Here is an 18996-nt window from a genome sequence, read left to right as displayed (position 1 = left end):
GGTGGTTGTCATCTTGGGTACATGATGCAGGGTACTTCTTGCTGAAGCGTGTTGTGGATGCAGGAAACTTACTGGACAAGTTGCTTGACACAGAGACCCTTTGAAGGTTATGGTATAAACAAATATCAAGGGTTGAAAATTGTCCTGAGCTGAAATTGGCTGGGAGAATGCTTGGAGGAAGCCTATATCAGCATGTAGACTTTTTTCTTTTCCTAGTGTATCTGGCTACTGTTGAAGGCAAGATACCATGTTAAGTGGACCCTTGGCCTGATCCAGTAAAGTGTTTCTTGTGTGTGGCTCTTTGTGACAGTTGCTGAGGTTTGTTTCAGTAAAGAGATCGCGTTTTACGGGATCTCTCTAAGTGCTCATGGTGAATATCTACCTTAATATTTTATTTACCTTTATTACTCTCTTCTCCAAGGGCCTCTCTCAAACTTAATTATGTACCTTCCTTTTGGCTTATCAGACAGGAGTTCGTGATTCTGGTGTGTGCAGAAACATGTTCGTGATTGGTTTTAGGCTTTTAGCAAGTAATTTTTTAAAAGAGGTATTAACAGGAAAAACCCTCTACAACTGCTCACCCTTGCAGAGAATCAGCACAACTTGACAGAGCACTCAGTGATTTGACCTCTTTTCCCCTATCTTTCTCTTGAGAGGTTGTCAATGAGCTCTGCCAGCCACGTACTACAGAGAAAAAGGGATTTGGAATAAGCCCCTGTGTATGTAACACAGTTAGGATCGTACTGTAATCTCTGCATCTTAAACTGTTACCATGGCAGAGTTTCTAAATGAATAGTGTGCAAGATAGAAACATAGCTCATATTTGTGGTGCTAGGCAGCTGGGGGTGACCATCTGCGTTTGCTGAAATATGCAGATAATGTTGTGTAACTTGCTTTTCTATGTCTGCTGGAAATAAACATGCTGTAAGGAGTGTTGCTGATGATTATGCAGTTGTTAGGAAGGTAGCAGAGCATGCAAAAGTCTTTTTCCATCAACATGCTGGTTTTATGGATCGAAGATTTTGGCAGGAACTGGTTCTGATACAATCTAACATTTAGCTTTTGTCTAGGTTAATACAACATTGAAGTAGGTTGTCACCAAATGTTGAAGAAGGCTTTAAAGACTGTTCTCTGAAGTTAATTATCTGCTGAGGTGCATTACAAAATAACTTAAATTAGAAAATTAAGAGAATTTATCAGAAAAGTCAGTATTTTAAAGGATATGGGGAGTCACAGCTGTAGCTAAGTACAAGCCAGTAAGCTTGTTTGCAGACCAAGTAACAGAGTGGTTAATAAAAGACCCCAAAAATGAAGACTGAAAAAATAATTTCTGCAATATCTTTGTCATTTCACAACTATGTGAGATTGCCTGAAGGAACTGGCCTTTTTGGCCCCTTGCTGCAGAGATATTTTTAATCTGTTTTATTAACTTAATCTTTTTGATCCTAGCTACAGTCTCAGTCATTTTCAGAATTACTGTCCTACAAGCAACAGTTATGTTATTGGGGGAAATAAAAGGGCTATATGCAGGTTTTCCCATTTAATGTCGTATGTGTTTATTAAAAGGGCAGCAAACACTTAAAAAGCCCATATATAGCTATATGTGGTTATATATTATTTATAACTAATGTAAACTGTATATTAGAAGTCATTCTTTCCAAACGCAACCTGAGAGAAGGTGCATAAAAAGCCTAAATGTTTGAGGGGTGACTTTTTTTTTAATCATGAAAGATTTGTCCTGTATCTCCTTCAGGAACTTCTGCGGATATCAAATGCTCCAGTAATCGAAAGTGTCAGTAGGAACTGATGGATGTTTATGACACTGTGACTACAGAGGCCCCCAGAATAGGCTTGGTTGTAACAGCAGAAATGTACTCGTGTCCGTGTAACTTGTTTTGCACAGGAGATGGATTAATTTTTACTGTATCAGCATAAAACATGACTTCACTATTACAACTTTGGCTGCTCCAGGAGCGTGCTGATGATGTAGGGTATCGGTGCGCCTAGTGTAAACACGACCTTAAAGAGCCTAATCTGAGTTTGAAGAGATAACTATGCTGACACATCTGCTGTGTAGAGGTATGGGAGCAAATACGTTGTACAGAAGAGGCTTTTTATTCTAGCAAAAATGGTATAATGAGAACAAGGGAGTGGAAACTTGGGCCAGAAAATTCAAATATGAAATGAGAGACACATGTTCAACTATGAGGGAGATATGCTTTAGCCAAACACAACTTAGGGAGCTTAGTAGAGAGGGAACTCAGTGAAATGTAATGGTCTGTGATATGCAGAGGGTCAGGTTCTATGATCTAATAATTTCTTCTGGCTGAAATATCTTCATAAAAAAATCTAGTTCAACCATAACTTTCGGCCTAAAATTGCTGCATGAAATTCAATGACTAGCGCTTGTACAAGGTGTGGTTAGAAGTGTCCCTTCTGGCTTCATAGTCTATGGATGGGTTGATGTGTTAAAGTAGCTTAAGGGGGCAACACATGCTGGAAAAAGCTGTAACAGAAAGAAACTTCTGTTAAAGTGCATTCAAAGGGCATAGCCCACGGACATCACAGCTACGTCTACGCTAGCATTTAGTGTGGTCTGACAGGAACACATTTGAGTGGAACAGTTGATGATCCAGCGTCCCTGCTCCACGGGGATGGTCTTTGCCTTGCGCTGGCTCTAGGCTCATCCTGTGGGCTGAAGCCCTCTTCGCAGGTAGAGCGTGTTTTCCAGTCTGTGCACACTGAGACTTCCCTGCAGTATAAACCAAAGCATGGTAAGTGGGGATGAGGAGGAGATTCAGTACGAAAGGATGTTCTCAAGCCAACCAAAGACATTAATATGGACTAATCCTATGGCAGCTTTCACTTTAAAAACCTGTGCCGGTACATAGGGTATTTTCATCCATGTCCAGCACATACAATAAAGCAGTGTGCTCTTACTTGCCTAGAAATTTTGTTAGAATACAAAACCTTAACTGAGACTTGGTATTGTAAATTGTCAGATATAGCAGTAAGCCTCACCAGTCGGCTGATGAAGGACATGTATTGAACTTGTTGATGCTGAAGATGAGGTTTCTTACTGCAGTCTAACAGTGAAAATGCTGCAGTCGTATGCCGTAGTCATCTTGCAGGCAGAATGTGAGATCATGGAGTCTTTCAAAGAAAAGTTGTGACATGCAGTAGGAAGAGAAGCTAGCTGTGCACTTCCTTTTTTTAAAGGTCTTATAAATGTGAGAGATGTACCAAGTATGTATTCCTTGTTTTGAACAAAGATAGTTGTCAGTTTAGGCGATGGTATATCAGTTTATTCTGGTGATAGCTCTGCAATGGGTTGTTCCAAAGAAAGCAAAGGGGCTAAGTCCCTAGAAGAGCTCCAGATGGTCCTGATTTTTTTTCTTTTTATCAGCAATTACTTACTTGGAATTGTCTTGCAGTTTTTTTTCTTAATAACAAACTGTGGAAGAGTCAGCAGAATCATGACCAACCAGATCATGAAATGTGCCAGTGGTGGGAATATGTGCAGGCTTAAAAAGGGGAAGCGTTTCTAACAAACGCTGATTTGGATTTACTCGGTTTTTTTGTTTTTTTAAGGATTTTTCCTTACAGTGTTTGTACTTAACCAATGCTGGTTGTATTCTTCAGAAACTGCAGTATTCCTTTAAATGTAATTTAATTGCCTAAGACACCGTTCCATCCCCAAAGTCATATTTTATATTTTAAACTGTTTGTCTGTTAAGATGTATTTATTGCCATGTTTGTTTAACTTCGTTATCTCCTTCATCAATCTCTTTCTTGCTAACCTAAAGCTGCTGCTCTTTGTTTTTAGTATGGAAAGCTGCTTCCCTAGGGATGTATAGTCCAGGACTTGTCTCCGTAATGGGACTATTTGTTTTCTTTGCCCCTTGCAGTTGCCTGCTGTAACATTTGTAGTATGTGTTAAGTAATCCTTGAGGTAACATTTTTATTATGTCATAAAAAGTGCGTGGCAAATATATAATAACTCATGGAATTTGTTTGTTTAAAATGGAAGGATAATTTATTGAGTGTGTTACATGAGACCTGCTCCCCCTTATTAGAGCTGTAGAAGTGCAGCTTATTTAGAAGTATGTTCTATTGAGAAAAACCACGATCTCTGACATGCATAGAAAGTTCGAGCATGGTTGGGTAGAAATGACATCATAGTTTATGTACTCAATAAAAATTTAATTAAGTCATTACAGAAGTTGCAGTCATCATTTAACCCTCTGATTTCTTATGTTTAGTTCTTTTTTTAAACATTCAGTAATAACCAGTCTCCAAATCTTGATAGCCTATAAAATATCTGCATGAATTTTAATAGTTTATATTAATGGAAAAATATGAGTAACTGACATAAAAGGAATTTTCCTTGGGTTTGCACTGTATGTGCTTCTACAAAAATCAACAGATGAAAAAAAGATAGTGGTTTAATGGAAGAATGTTTGGACTGGAGATTTGCTAGCGTGACAAAACCCAATTCCTATTTTGATAGAAAAGCTGCAGCATAGGTACCAAGGTGGGTACCCTTAAAGACGCTAAGATAGTATTTAGGACCTGTGGTTCATGCTGTCATAAGTTCTGAGATTTCAGATATGTGAGTTTTCACAGCTTTTCTTCAGCCTTGTGATAAGCTGTACATCAAAGTCAACCATGCTCATTCTGTGGTAGTGCTGGCAGCCTACCCTGTATGCCTGCTTGCAGTTTCTATTTTGTAAAACCTGTCTCCAAGATGCAGCCTCATACATAGGTGTTCTGCCAGTACACAGGTATGAAGGTAATTATCCTTGTCATTTACACTTGGGTTATACGCGAGATCTGTAGAAAAGAAATGCCTGGTATCTCTTAGATCTCTCATGAGAGATCTAAGACTAAAGACTTAGAGATCTAAGGTCTAAAGACGCGGCTTTACCAGTTGAAGTGGAGCTTAGCCGCCAGGAGAGGAACTGTATTAAATCATTATGTTGATAGAAGTAAAAAGTACAGGCAAAAGGAATAGACAGTTTGTATGAGGGAGATGCACGTGAGGTGTTTTGGCCATTGCTCTGGACCTTGCGGTTGATCTCTTTTGGTTCCGTCTTAAGCTCACACGGGGTCAGTTCTGCAAGCCCATGGGTGGCTGAGGCCAAAAGAGCAAATACTTAAGCAACTGTTAAATCTAGTTAAAAGTTCAAGTAGTAAAAGTTCAAGTCTGAGCCTCTAGCGAGATGCTGTAGAAACAGAATTCATGTGATTCCTGAATGAGAAAGTCAGTATTGTCAAGTAAGTTAGGAGTAGTGGTAGGGACGGTGCCTTTATCTGTAGTGTTATGGTACTTTCACTGTAATAGCACATCCGGCTCTGGAGTCCACGCTTCAGAAAAAAAAGATGAAAAACCTCTGAGTTTCTAAAAGACCTGCACGAATGAATCGAGGTCTGGAGAACCTGCTTAATAGTTAAAATACAGAGGAGTCTTCCTTATCTTAGCCTGTGCTGCCACTGAAAGGACAGCCTTGCCCCGGTTGTGTGTTTTTTCTCTGCTTGTGTAGCTGCATGTCAGCGCCGTTGGCTGAGGATTTTTCTGCCATTTGCAGATTCTGAGTAACGCTGGCTCGCATCTGTGTACAGAATTAACGGAGCTGTGTTGCACGCTGTTCTAAAACTGCCCTAACATTGATACAGGCAAATCCTAACCTACATGGGCCAAGGCACTATTTCTGCTTTGCCTACTCAGAGTACAACTGATAATATTTTCTTATCACCTCCTCTTTAGAGCCTATACAGATGGTATTCGTTTTCTTTTTCAGATTAATTCTGTTGTTCTAAAGGAAGATTTGAGAAGTATGGTAGAAAATTTCTATGCAGCTCTCTTTGGATATGATGAGGTAAGAAGGATGGTTTTAGAGAATGTGCAAGAACAAACAGACCATCTAATTCATGAACACAGAATGCTCCAGAGGGGTAAAACATTTGCTGTACATATCTTTGGAGAAATGTTACATTATGGAAGCATAGCATATGGAAGCATTCTTAGATATCGCGGTCATCTTATGCCTTGAATTAAACTGCTTTTAAGGAAAAAGAAAGCACACAGCATATAGATTGAAGCCATGGGATGTGGAAGGAGGGATGGTTTTTGCACTGTTTCACCGTCACTGCTTGACCATCAATAAATCATTTCCTCCCTCCGAATCCCATTGTACTCAGCTGTACTTTGACAGCAAAGAGAGCATTTTATAAGGAGTCCACGTGAGAGGGTATTTATAGGAGGTACATACCTAATAATATGAGGAGGCAAAAGCGCCACTGTGCACAAGTGTCTGCAGGACTTTCAAGAAGAAAATACAATTACATCAACTCTTTTAGTAATTATTTTTTCGCTCTAGTGGGTGTTGCTCTTCAGATGCTGCTCTTATTCATATGGTGATACTATTTTTTGTGCAGTAATCTGCATTATTAGTCTCTTGTAAATGTAAGCTTCATAGAGTTGTGGACAGTGTTAGGCATGCAAGTCTTTAACCGAGATTTAAGTATAGCCAGGATGTGCCTGCCTGTGTCTGTCTTTTTTGGTTTTAACTGAGTATTTTAAAGTCCTCTCTTGCCTTTGGCAAATGTGTCCACAGAACACAGGAGTTATGAGACTATGGTGATAATACCACATCATCTAAAAAGACAATAAAAGTGCGAGAGAATTTAGACAAAAAGCGCTCATGGATGTGATTCTTGTATAAGCCAAGTTTAATATGAGATTTAACTGGAAAAATGTAGGTAGTTCTTGATGGGGAGGAGTTCTCTCTTTCTCATTTAGAATGAAAAAATAGAAAAGCAAAGCAAAATAGCGAAGTCCTGATGACATTTTTGCAACATTGTATTAAATATCCTTTCATTTTTCTTTTCCTTCACATAATTCCGTGAGGTGGTGCTGTCTTCTCTGTAAGGCCAAATTTTTTATGGTAAAGTTTTTGTAACATAGAAATGCAATTATTGGCTCCTACGTTAAGGAGCTTTTTTTTTTCCAGATTAACTTGCCAGAATACTTGTTACAGGCTGCTGCTCTGTAAATTAATCTAAGGCTAGGGATGTTTTTTCATTCTGGGGAAGAGGGATGTTGATGGCAGCCTTTTCATCTGCACAGTCATTAGCAGCTGTGGGCTTTTGAGACTGCTAATATTGTCAGTGGCCAAGTAATGTGGTTGTCTTGTGTTCAGACCCTCTTCACGTGCAGTTTTTAATCCCCCTCTGTACTTCCTTTAGGGAATCTTGTCTGATGACCACGTTCTGGCAGCAGCTCTTTGGAGAAACCTTTTTAACAGGAACTGTGAGGACCCTCGGCATCTGGAGTTACTTGTAGAATATGTGCGCAAACAGGTATGCTCGTAGCACGGCTGCTCTTTGTTCTCTTGTTTGGAATGTTAAATATTTAGTTTTATTGCTTGCGTACTATGTAGCTTGGTTCTCATAAATATAACTGGGTTTTATATTCAGTGATTATTTTTAAGGAGAAAAAGGTAAAAATATAAAAACTGGCTGATATTTATTGCAGTTTGATGGAAAAATGGCTGCAGAGAAGTTCATGGAATGTTGAAAGCAATCCTGCTCATCTTTTCCTGGACCTATGCTGTTGAGGGGCTTGACAAAACGTGGCAGAAATGGGCTGCAACTTGTTGTAGAATTGTAATTGATATTGTGGACTTGGGGTCCTCTTCATAATGAAATAGCACACAGAACTTGAAAGTCTCCTAATCATATTTGTGGAAAAGAAGTAAAAGGTTTTGTTTTCCAGAATTATTTCTGTTTCTTTCAGTTATTACCTGGAGGAAACAATATTAAGTAGTGTTTGTCTCAACCCTTCGGAGGTTTGCGAACCAGATTTCTATGAAATGTTGGTAGGATATAGTCCAGGTGGGTACCAAAGACAGAAAAGGGGTGAGAGGGGTTCTGGAGGAGAAGTGTAGGCTGTTGGGCAAGGACTTGAAGACCAGAACCTCCAAAACAGCATTCTCTGTAAAGTTTCCAATACTGTATTCAGGACCAGATAGGGATTTGGAGAGACAGTATTTCAGTGTGTGTCTGAGAAAATAGTACAGGAAGTAAAGGGCTGAACTTTGTAAGGGACTGAGGATTTAAGGTTGCTGACACTTAGCATCAGTGAGGCTCTAGGGAAGTTTAAAACTGAAGATTGGCAGGGAGCAAATGCATTAAAAAAGGATGTACTTTGGGACAATTTGCTGCCAAGTGGGGAATTTGTTGCACTTGTGTATATTCAAGCAAAGGATAGAACAGAAGCTCTCAGCAGTTGAATAGGAAACAGTGATCACACAGATAAACGTGGCACATTGGGGAAGAATCAGCACAGCTTCTGTGAAGGCAGCTCATTCCTGCAGACAACTCAGAAATGCTGTGGTTGAGAAAAACAGTCCCACCTTTACAGATACATTGATGAGCTCTAAACTGAGTGTTACCGCACAGGAATGGGCCCTTGAGATTATATTATCAAAATGTCAGCTCAGCACTCTGTAGCATTGAAAACAAGTAGAACAAATGCTCAGAACTTGTCGTGAATGAATCTGTGAATCCCACCGACTTTGCCAATTTGTTGCAGATGAATGGCTTTGCACAATTTGATTCAGTAGCAGTTGAGAATTTATTTGTGTCTTTATGGCAAATCACAGGATTGGATTGTGATATTTTAATAGCCCTCAGTCATCAGTCAGTTAACAAAGTGGTTTGACAAAATTTGGTTTGATCAAAACAGCGACTTAGTTAAAGATTTGAAAATGGCAAGGTTCATTCTGTTCCTGCATGGAAGAAGCACACAAAGGGAAATTAACTTATACTCGACAGAGAGACTGGATGCAGGAGGTGATGAGGACCCTCCCACTGAGTCACGAGGTTCAGCGTAGACCTCCTTGCTTTCTAAATTCCTTCTCAGAGAGGAAACTGGGTGCAGCTAGGTCCAATCTTAGTCTCAGACTTGGTCAACGGTTTATGTCTAAAGATAATAGGTGTCTAGCAGCAGTCTAAGGTTTATTCACAGTTTAAGGTGGACCACAAGATCTTTAGCAGCACTTAATCGCTGGCTAACGTTCACAGAGTGAGTCAACTATAATCACGACAGACTCACTTTGTAATTACATCACACATTTACAGATTTACACATGCATACACACAGACATGATTATATATTTTTATATGTATAAAGGTGTATCTGTTAAAAATTCCCCTCGAGTTCAGTGAAATATTCATGTCAAATGTCTCAGCATTTCAAAACGGGCAAGGGTTGAGCCTCAAGGAATGAAGGGTTTCAGCCCAGGCTCCACTATCAGTCTTGGGCGATAGACCTTTGATTTTTGCAGACTTGAAGCTCGTTTGCGAGCTCTGAGAGGCGTCCCACTCTGAGGGAGACACTGGTCACAGCCTGCTGTGGTCCAGGAGATCTCAAAGGGCCTCGCTTAGGAGCTGCTGTTTATAGGGTCATGAGATGATTGGATTTAGTCATCAGTAAATTTCCATCCCGTCCACAGTCTGGGTCAGTGATTACTGGAATTCCAGTAACAGTGGTACTGCTTCACTCGGGTTATCACCCAGGCAAGGTGCATTCCAAGGCTGTCAGGGGTAACTGATTGTTCCTGTTCTCTCTCCCTGCTTTGACCAGTTAACCAGTGTTTCTAGTATGGACAGTGCTGCTCTCCACTGCAGCATGTAGGAGTTACTGGTTATGGTTAAGGAGTACTTAACCATTCAACTCATTACACCAAGGCCAAGGTCTGGTGGGAATTCCTGAGATCGTAAAGCGGTCCCGGAGAAAAAGGCCGGGGGCGGGGGAAAGCACCACTACAGAACTACTAAGGAAGGAATAGAGAACAAAATAGTGTTGTCATGCCACTTTTTAAATCCATGGTACCCTCGTGATCTTGAATAATGTGTACGGTTTGGGTTCTGACCATCAAGAAAGATTAAAAACCGAACTGGAGAAGGCTCAGAGAAGAGTGGTAAGGACGACATGAAACAGCTCCTTATTAAGCAATGAGTAGGATCCCCTGCCTGAAAAACCAGCTGAGAAAGAATACAGGACAGCTGTCGGAAATCTTGAAGGCATATGAAAAGTGGGCAAGGAAAGGCTGTTTGCTGATACAAGAGCATGGGGTTGTAACATTGCCACAGGTTGTTTGGGATGCTACAATTGCATGTGGGTTGCAAAGCCACTGGCAAGGTTTCTGGGAGAGAATTCTGTCGAGGGCTGTTACATCCACAACAACCACTTCAGGCTCAAAGTCCCCAAACTAACAAATTTTAAGAGGGAGGGAAAAATAAAGAAGGAAAATGACATTGTATGCATGCATTGTATTTAACTCCTCCTGGGGAATCTGCTGTTGATGACTGTCAGGATATGGTGCTTAGGTGGCTCTTTGCTCTGACCCTCTGTGGCCATTGGTGTATTCTTTCCTCCTTGTCAAATTATCTATTGTTTCCAGTAAGCATCATGTACGAGGTCTTTCCCACAGTTTCTTGCTGATCCTGTCTTTAACAGTGGCTATTAGTGGATGCCAGAGAAGAACATAGTAACAGGGCAAGCACATGTACTATTTCCCTGGCCAACTCTCTTAGCAATCTGCATTCACAGACTTCCTGAGCCAGCGCTGGTGTTTCTGTCTTTTACTGGCCCTTGATGGACTTTGGTCTTCCCTCTACCCACTCACCCCCTTGTTTACAGTGTCCTGTGGCTGTACGTTGTGTGACAAGAGTTTCTTTTTATTTTGCTTACATTGCATCTTAAAATTTCATTTGATCCCAAGTATTTCTTGTGTTGTGAGAATGAATGTTCATTACACGTTCACCTCCTCCAGCTCATGTGCTTTTATTTTATAAATCCCAAGTCTTCCCTGCTGGCCAGGCCTTTTTTCTGTGGTGAAAAGCCTTGGTGTATGCGAAACCACTTTTATGAGAGCAGTGTGTCATCTGAATGAACTGCCGGGAAGATAAAATGACTCATGTTACGTCAGCTTTGCGTGGCTCTTTGTCCCATTGCCAAACTTTCAGAGGAAGCCTTAGCTAAGGTGCGAGTAGAAGACCTTACGCAGTGAACTCCCATGGATCTGCAGATACTTATCTCCCAGCCTTTCCATGTTGCTTAAGCGGTCATAAATTATCTTTTTAGGTCTGCCTCACACAAATGGCAAAGTATGCTAAAATCTCCCTGTTGTACTTGCTTTCTGGAGAGCAACATGCTTGCATAGCTCTTGAGAAACTTGAATGGGTGATGGGACACCTTGCACTAACGCCCTGTCCTTGCAGGTGCAGCACCTGGATGCACTGAGTGGGGAGGACCTGCTGCTGACAGGCGAGGTGAGCTGGCGGCCGCTCGTGGAGAGCAACGCCCACAGCATCCTCAAGCCCCTTTCCCCTGTTTACAACGACGAAGGACTCTGAGAGCACCGGCGGCTGACATTTTATCGATTTGTCAGATGGGCTTGGGAAGCGTGAAATTGAACTGGGCTGAGTCTGTGGGGTCAGGAAGGAAAATCTGCTGTTGAAAAGAAAATATTTAATTAGATGTCCTGTCTGTGGTGACTCAGTAGCAAATTGGACAGCTGTACTCTTCTGAATATTCCCCCACAAATAAATGCTAGTTGGTTTGAGAACCTCTGTCCTTTTTATGGCACTGAGTGGTCCTTGCTGACAAGTGGAAGACCTGCTGTCTGTCTTTGGGAAACCAGGTATTTTACTGTCACTTAAGAGTTATCTCAAGAAGACATTGCTGTTCCTTGCCTTGTTTGGAGAGCTGCTACAAATAGACACAATGGTGTTCCTCTGCTCCCTGTGTGCTGTGAATGCAAGTATGAGCTTTGCATATTAGATGTTAATGTATTTTAAAAGCCTGGTACCAAGACTGAATGGTCCAATTTTTTTTTTTTAGTGGAGTTAAGAATTGCTTTAGCAGATTCAGAAGGGTTTTCTGTGAAAATCCTTTTTAGGAACTCTCTGCTCTGTTGCACAGGGATAGGAGGATGCAAAGAATAATGCATAGTCCCCAGTAATCCTCTACGACTCCAGCCATCTTAATGAGAATAAAGTCCAAAACGTGGCTGGGCTGTCACTAAAAGCCGCCTCAGAGTACCTGGTATTTCGGTCTGCCTTGCTGATATTTCCATATTCTTTTTAGCGTTGTGGTCTAAGAATTTCTTTATGAAAAGAGCATCCCCATTTCTGTCTGTGGCTCTTAATGGGACAGGACCATGCTGTCCTCTGTCCCCTAAAGCAGTGGTCTATGGCTTTTTAACAAGACCTGTCAACCCCAGTGAAAACTGTATATGGCTGCACAGGCAAATTACGCCAACATGGTAATTAGTGGGGTGAGAGCTCCGCTGATGAGATCAGCAGAGGTGAGGTGTACCGTGCAGGTGGATGCTTCACTGGGCTATTTCCAGGTCAGTGACAGAAATAGCTTTCATTTCTCTCCTGTCTAAAATCCTAATCAGTAATAAATGTCATTCTGGGTAAAATCAATGGGTGTGTGTTTTCTGTGCCACATGTGCTTTTGATAAGAATAAGCTTTATAACATCAGGACTTGACTCCTAATAAAACGATTAAACAAAAGACAAAGGTGATAATCCTTAATTTGTACAATTAATCCCTAATTTGCAAATCCTTAATCTGGTGAAAGTGTGCCAGTGCCTGGCTATGATTTGCTGAAGCTGCTTTCTCTGTACCGTGTTGTGGTGCATACTTGATGTCCCTCCGGCATGTACAGAGCAGTGGGATGCAGAATGAAGGCTCCCAAACACTGGCTTGCATTTTTTTTTTTTTAATCTTCTCTTAGGGAGCCTTCTGTGTATAAAAAAGGCATTTTGTTATTTTTTTTTCCAAGGCGAACTTCCTCAGTTTAACTTGTTATAAAATGAGTCATGTAAAGAAACCCTCTATGTGTGAGGTGTATCCCTTCTCTGTGAAAACATTACAGACCAAACAACTTGCTTGCAGTTTATTTAAGATGCTTTTGTTGAAAGCTGAGCTAAGCAGAGAAACCTCTTATGTGTGAAGTATTATACAGTGTGTGTGAGATAATAACACCTTGTAATTCATTACAGCTGGGTTGTATTTACATAAAAGAAGGCTGAGCTGTGTAGGAATTTGCTGATTAATTTATTTTTAATGAGAGTGAAGTATACCAAGTACCAAAATAAACTTTACTTTGTGTATCTTACTGCTCCTGAAATAGGTGGAAAAATTAATGGTAGATATTTTGGCTCAACGCTACATATATTAATTCATATACAAAACAGTCATTTAAACTTTAACCCCTTTCCTGCCATGTAACTTAAAACCTGGACTCACGTTATCCATGCCATGGGAACACAGGGCTGGGAGTACATGGCCATCCGACCTGCTGCTGTGCGCAGGCCAGGCGTCATGTGGTGTCTGTGGGGCTGATGCTGAGAAGCCAGTGAGTTTGTGGGACTGCTAGTCTGGAGATGGCCATGCCTTTCGTACTCCGAGTCTGGGACAGCCACGTGGTCAAAATTGAACCCTTTCCCATGTTCCTGGGCAGGAGGCTCCAGAAATCGTGGTGCCAGATTGTGGTCATTGGCATCTGCTTTTGCACTCTTTATTAATGTGAGAATAAGACCTATAATCGTGGTGCGCTGCTTGTTCCATAAAATGCCTTCAGCCACCCTGCTGGTACAGAGCTGAGCCAGCAGGCAGGGTGTGTTTTGGACAGGCACGTGTGGGGCCTGCTAAGAGAGTAAGGCAGAAAGTGTCCATGAATTAAAATAGAGAGGAAGATTCCACTGGTGGCTACAGGGGACAAGAGGAGACTTTGCTTCCCAGCCATCAGTTACCTGGAGACAGGGTTTGGGTGTGGAGTGTCCTCCCTCTTACTCAAGAGGTGCACGCCAATAGGCTAGAAATGTGCCCTTGCTAACATCTTGTGTACAAGACATCTTTACAACCAGAATTCAAGAGTCCTTGAGACAGAATGCATTTCTGGTAGCAAAATCTGCACCGTGCGAGCGTTGCAGCAGTGATGATTAGCCGCTAAAAGTGATTCCTCTGCCCAGTACTGCTTCTGTGTTCACACCACCTTTTGGTATTGGTATCTAATGGTTTTCTCCTGCTTCTTTAAACAGCCGAAGTGCTAAGAGCAGAGGCATCCTTGGTGACCTCCACATTTCCCATGCTGTCCCGGTGCCTAAGCCCTGTCCAGGTGCAGTTACCACTTCCCAGATTTCAGACTCCTATCCTCACCTTCCACAAAGTGAAGTTTTTAGTCATGCTTCTGCCACCCCAAGCCCTCGGGTCGGGATTGCTGCTCCTGACATAGCAGTTGGACTTAACTGCTGACCTGGCCCACTGACCCTTGCCTTTGGCTTGGCAAGGAAGGTCAGATGAAGCTGGAGACTGAGTAAGAACAAATTTTTCCAACAGTTTTAAATGAGATGAATGTAGAGTAGGTGAAGAATGGCAAAGCTGTGGGAGGGTAAGGATCAGCTGGGAGGGGATGGTGGCTGGTTCTGCAAGCCCGGTCTCTGTGATGTTGTGCCACTGTACGACACCGCTTTGAGGAGCAGTGGGAGCTGTACCATACCCTGTGACCCACTCTCATATTTTTCCACACTTCCCTACTTCCAAAACCCTGCAGAGGAAGTCTTCCTTCAGAAACTCAGATCAACGTGGACCTGGTGCAGTCTACTGGTAGCGTTTCTGTGGGACCAGTTTAACCCTGAGCGTGTAGCGAAGGTGGTCTGCATGCCAGAGATGTGCTGAAGTACCGCTTGAGCATTCGGAGAAGTTTGCTGATCCCATCTACAAGTATGCTGAACAATCCATCACCCGTCTTGAGCCCCAAAGCTGCGCTGAGTGTACTTTCTTCCAGGAAGATGAAAATGCCAGTGTTGGGAGTCATAAATGTTTACATTAATACTTAGAAATTACCATCTTTCTAACTCCCCTGCTAATAGAGTTGTGCCACAGAGGGAGCGGTCATCTGTCGTGGCATTCTCCAGCTTCTCAGGCCCCAGTGCAATGTTTGATTGTGGTGTTGGCCTTGGGGCTTTTTTTTGGATGATGTTGGCAGCAGCTAATTTCTTAGTAGATGCCACCCTGCATAGGCTCCTGCCCTCCCCATCTGCCTCTTCGCATTTGCCCCGCTTTGATCTCTGTTGTCTTCTTGTGTAATAACCTAATCAAGATTTTTTTCTCTTTCTACAAGAGACTGAGATAAACCTGTGCCCCGTTCTTTCTGCTGAACAGCACTGCATCAGGCTTGAGTGGCCCTTTGGTGTCCCAGGGCTAGATTAGCACCTCTTGTTGCAGTCTGGGTGATGGTACCACTCTGCAGCATGCGTTAGGGAGCTGTATCTCCATCTTTTGGGCATATTACATCTTCACAGCCTGGCCCTTGGCGCCGTCTGTCTTTTCCTGAAGGTCTGAGAAGTCAAGGAGAGGGCAGAAGCTTACATGGGAGCCTGGGAAACTTGGCAAGGACATAGGAAAGACCCTGAGGCTCAGCATGAGCAAGTGGTAGGCCCTGCTGCTTAGGCCATTGCGTGTGAAGCATCCACCCTTCTTCCCTGCCTGCGAAGGGAGTGTCACCCACTGGTGCCGTGGGCTGCCTGGCCTCCTACACTGCGATGGGGCAGTGGCATATTAATAATCTCATGATTCTTCCCAGACTCCTCTGGTAATCTTTTTTTTTACTGCTGCCCCTTCTTTGGGTGTTTAGGGCTATCCCATGCACCCTACATGTCCTTCCTGAAGTTGCTGAACATGTTGAGGGAGTACTTGTTTTGCTTACAGTCATTCAACCTGCTTAACAGCTCGCTCTGCTCATTTGTGGAACAGAAGAGATATTTGGGCATCATCCTTCCATTGGGAATGTGAAGCGGGAGCTCACACAAGCATAATTCTACCTTTTGCTGTTACATTTCAGTGGCTGCTCCAGATGTGATATGCTGGGAGCAGCCAGGGAGTTCAGGTGAAGTGGCAATAGATCTTCTTGAGGGACCAGGGGCAAACGAGCGTAAACCATTTCCTGCACACGAGTGCAGGAACCAGAAATATCTACTGTACTGTTATTGTCTTGTGCAGGTACGTTCACGTAGGAGGACCCTGCAAGACGTTGCTGAGGCTGGATCCTGCTGGTGTTGGCGTGCTACCACAGCTCTCCCAGGAGGTAAGATCTCTGTGATTATTTAGGAAGCAAGGAGTTTCGCACATGCAAAGCCGTCATTAACAATTACGTCACTGACTAAAGGAGTGAGCTGGGCTCCTTCATTCCTCATCCCACCCGCCAGCCTCCTGGGCTGCTCCACATCCTGTCAAAGCCAGGCATCTTGGGAGGATTTGCTCATCATCCCACATCCTTCCCTTCGTACCTTCTTCCTGCTGGTAACAACCCTCTGATATTACAGTGCCCTGTGAGAAGGAGGAGGTGTCTGAAAGTGCTCTGTCACACATTCGGTACCAGGCAGCAGCCTGGGGGAGAGGCGCGCTGCGGTCCTTCCCATGGCAGCTGTGAATCGGCACCCTGAGCAGCTCAGGGCTCCAAGAGCCACCAGAGCGACTCCATGGCCACACGTGGGCTTCCCTACGTGGCATGTGGGTGACAGGGACCTCAGAGAAGCAACTGGGAAGAACCTGCATGCTGAGCACGCCACTGAGCAGGGAGCAGTGGAGGAGGTAGGGTTGTCTCTACCTTCCCTGCCATCCATCGCTAGTGGTTAGATCATTTGGCCCGTAGCTGGCAACTGGTGTCCAGTGCCCTCCTTCAGCTGAGCGGGTGCAAAGTTGTCTCTCCCTTGATTTGGAAGAGTCTTAACATACGAATGGAAAAAATGAAGACAGGGATTTGTGTGTTTCTGCTGTGTTTAGAAGAATGATTCTGTAATGCCATGGTCAGGAACCTCGGAGAAGAAACTGGGAGACTTGGCTTTGCACCGCTCCGCCTGTGATTCAGTGCTGACATAGATCTTAATGCAGTAACTAAAATTTAGACTAGGTTTAGATCTAGATTTAGCTAGATTTAGATCTAGCTGCGCTCGCTGTTTACATCTGGCCAGCGAATTTTGCACAGTGGAACATGGCCGTGCAGATGCCTTCCAGAAATGCCTACGGATAATTGTGTGTGAGCACCATGATGCTTTGGGGTGGAAGATGTGGATTTCAGTCTGAAGTAAAGAGCAGGGGGAAGAGCAAACCTGGCTTCTTGTGTTCCCGGGTGAGTGCTTTCTGAGAACTGTACTATCATGAAACAGGTCGGTGGGCTCCCTCCCACTCAAGCTTGAAGAGGAAGCAGCAGGTACATTGAGCTCCAAGAATATCTGTAGTGGCATACAGGAATGAAGTCTTGCCTAATGCTTGGATCCTGGCTGAGCTACCTTGGGACACTGACTTGGAAGTGGGACTTGGGGTGTGTGTGTTTAGTCAGAAGGAATTTTCCCCTTGTCTTCCTCTGTTGATTGCAGGAGGTGTGTAGGCAACACTTCCAGATAAGGTCCTTGCTTTTAGCTGGCAAAAACTGGCTGATGCGATTCCCACATCCCACGTTGGCCAGTCAGTCTGTGGAGTCCCAATTCCAGACATTTACCTCTCTGCCAGACAACAGGGACAGGACACCTCTCATCTAATTTTAGATGTTTGCATGGTAAACCTCTGTCTCTGGCACCCTGAGCTCCCCTCCTGCTCCCTGCGGGGAGATCGGGACTTCCACAGCGTGTTTCGCCTGACCCGTTCCAGGTGTCTGCTGCAGGGCAAGGTAACCGTCCCCCTGGAAATCCCTGCCTCTCCCCACCAACACTGAAGAAGCCCATCCTGAGGAGCTCGGCTGGAGATGTTTACATCATGCATGCTTTCATGTGCTGAGGTCCATGAGAAATTACTGGAGGCCAGCTGTAGGCAGTGGGAAATCCCTTTACAGAATCAGTAGCAGTTTCTATCTGGCAGAAAACACACATTTGATGACTTTTTTCAAATTCACACTCTTTTCAGCTCTTTAGGAAGGCAAAAGTAGGGTGATGTTACCCTTCTTCGATGTTATCACCAGGATGACTTCATCGCCCTGGCAAAGCAGCTCCATCAAAAGGCCCATCATGTTACAGCCCCTTCCCTTTGTTTTTTCCCCAAACTTCCTTGCATTGTGTTTGGCTGTTCACCTCACATTTTAAGTGAATGTTATTGTTTAAGCTGCTCTAACACTTATTTACACCTGCAACACTTCAGCGCCAGCAGCTTAATTACACTTTTGTCCCGCATCTGTTGTCCATGGCTGCTAACTCTGCGCCTGCTTGCTGCATTGCAGCACAGCTCCAGCAGTCAACTTATATTTTCTGATTGACTGTACCTTGGCTTCTCTTCTTGCAGTCTGCACGGCCCCGGTAAGAGTTCGTTCTGACTTCAGGACTAGACAGCTGATCTCAACTAATGATCCCGCTCCAGCTGTGGTCCATGGAGAGTGATAGCTCCTTGGGGACATGATTCATCCCAGCTGACTTAGAACCCAGTGTCTGAATGCTCACACTTGGGCATGGCTGCATCTCTCCAGTGACTGTAGCTCGGTGAGTATTAGAGAGCAGATATTTAGCTTTTAGACTACTAAATTTTTGTGACTTGTAGACGCAAGGCTAGCTGCTTAGATGGACTGCCCCACCTTCATCCTCTGGTTAGCCTCTGTGGAGTTCAGTAGCTGTGGGGTAAGCAAGGCAAATGGGGTGGGGGATGTCTGCGTTGCAGCCTGGGGACTCCTCTATGTCTCCTCTGCACAACTTTTCATGCACTGTGTTGTGTCCTGGGCTGCATGTTCCTAATGCAGCATTTTAAATTATGTATTAACATCTGCCTATATTGTTTCTCCAAAAATAGCTCTGTGATGCCAGAGTTCACTCATCCCAAAATACACAGCGTGTGGACAGAATCATTGTTCACATGGCACCAGGCTCCTAAGCTTGAATCTCTTTTCCTTGACGGATTTCCAGGGAGATGCTACAAGACCACGTGGAGCTGTT

At 43.5% G+C, this 18996-nt stretch overlaps 1 protein-coding gene across 1 annotated transcript in view; it reads left to right on the top strand.

Annotated features, from left to right (window-relative positions):
* Positions 1-18939, top strand: part of LOC104135626 (ubiquinol-cytochrome-c reductase complex assembly factor 1) — a 56939-nt gene extending 38000 nt beyond the window's left edge. Inside the window, exons 8-13 of the mRNA XM_035889012.1 lie at positions 5802-5879; positions 7249-7362; positions 11290-11340; positions 16085-16169; positions 18356-18549; positions 18854-18939. Of these exons, the coding sequence (XP_035744905.1) occupies positions 5802-5879; positions 7249-7362; positions 11290-11340; positions 16085-16169; positions 18356-18450 (423 nt within the window). The 3' untranslated portion in view covers positions 18451-18549; positions 18854-18939. The remainder of the gene's footprint in view (positions 1-5801; positions 5880-7248; positions 7363-11289; positions 11341-16084; positions 16170-18355; positions 18550-18853) is intronic.
* Positions 18940-18996: the final 57 nt, after the last annotated feature.

The sequence above is a fragment of the Egretta garzetta genome, unplaced genomic scaffold, assembly GCF_000687185.1.
Source record: "Egretta garzetta isolate BGI_Z169 unplaced genomic scaffold, ASM68718v1 scaffold212, whole genome shotgun sequence".
Classification (NCBI taxonomy): Eukaryota; Metazoa; Chordata; class Aves; order Pelecaniformes; family Ardeidae; genus Egretta; species Egretta garzetta.
This window is presented reverse-complemented; position numbering and strand designations above follow the sequence as displayed.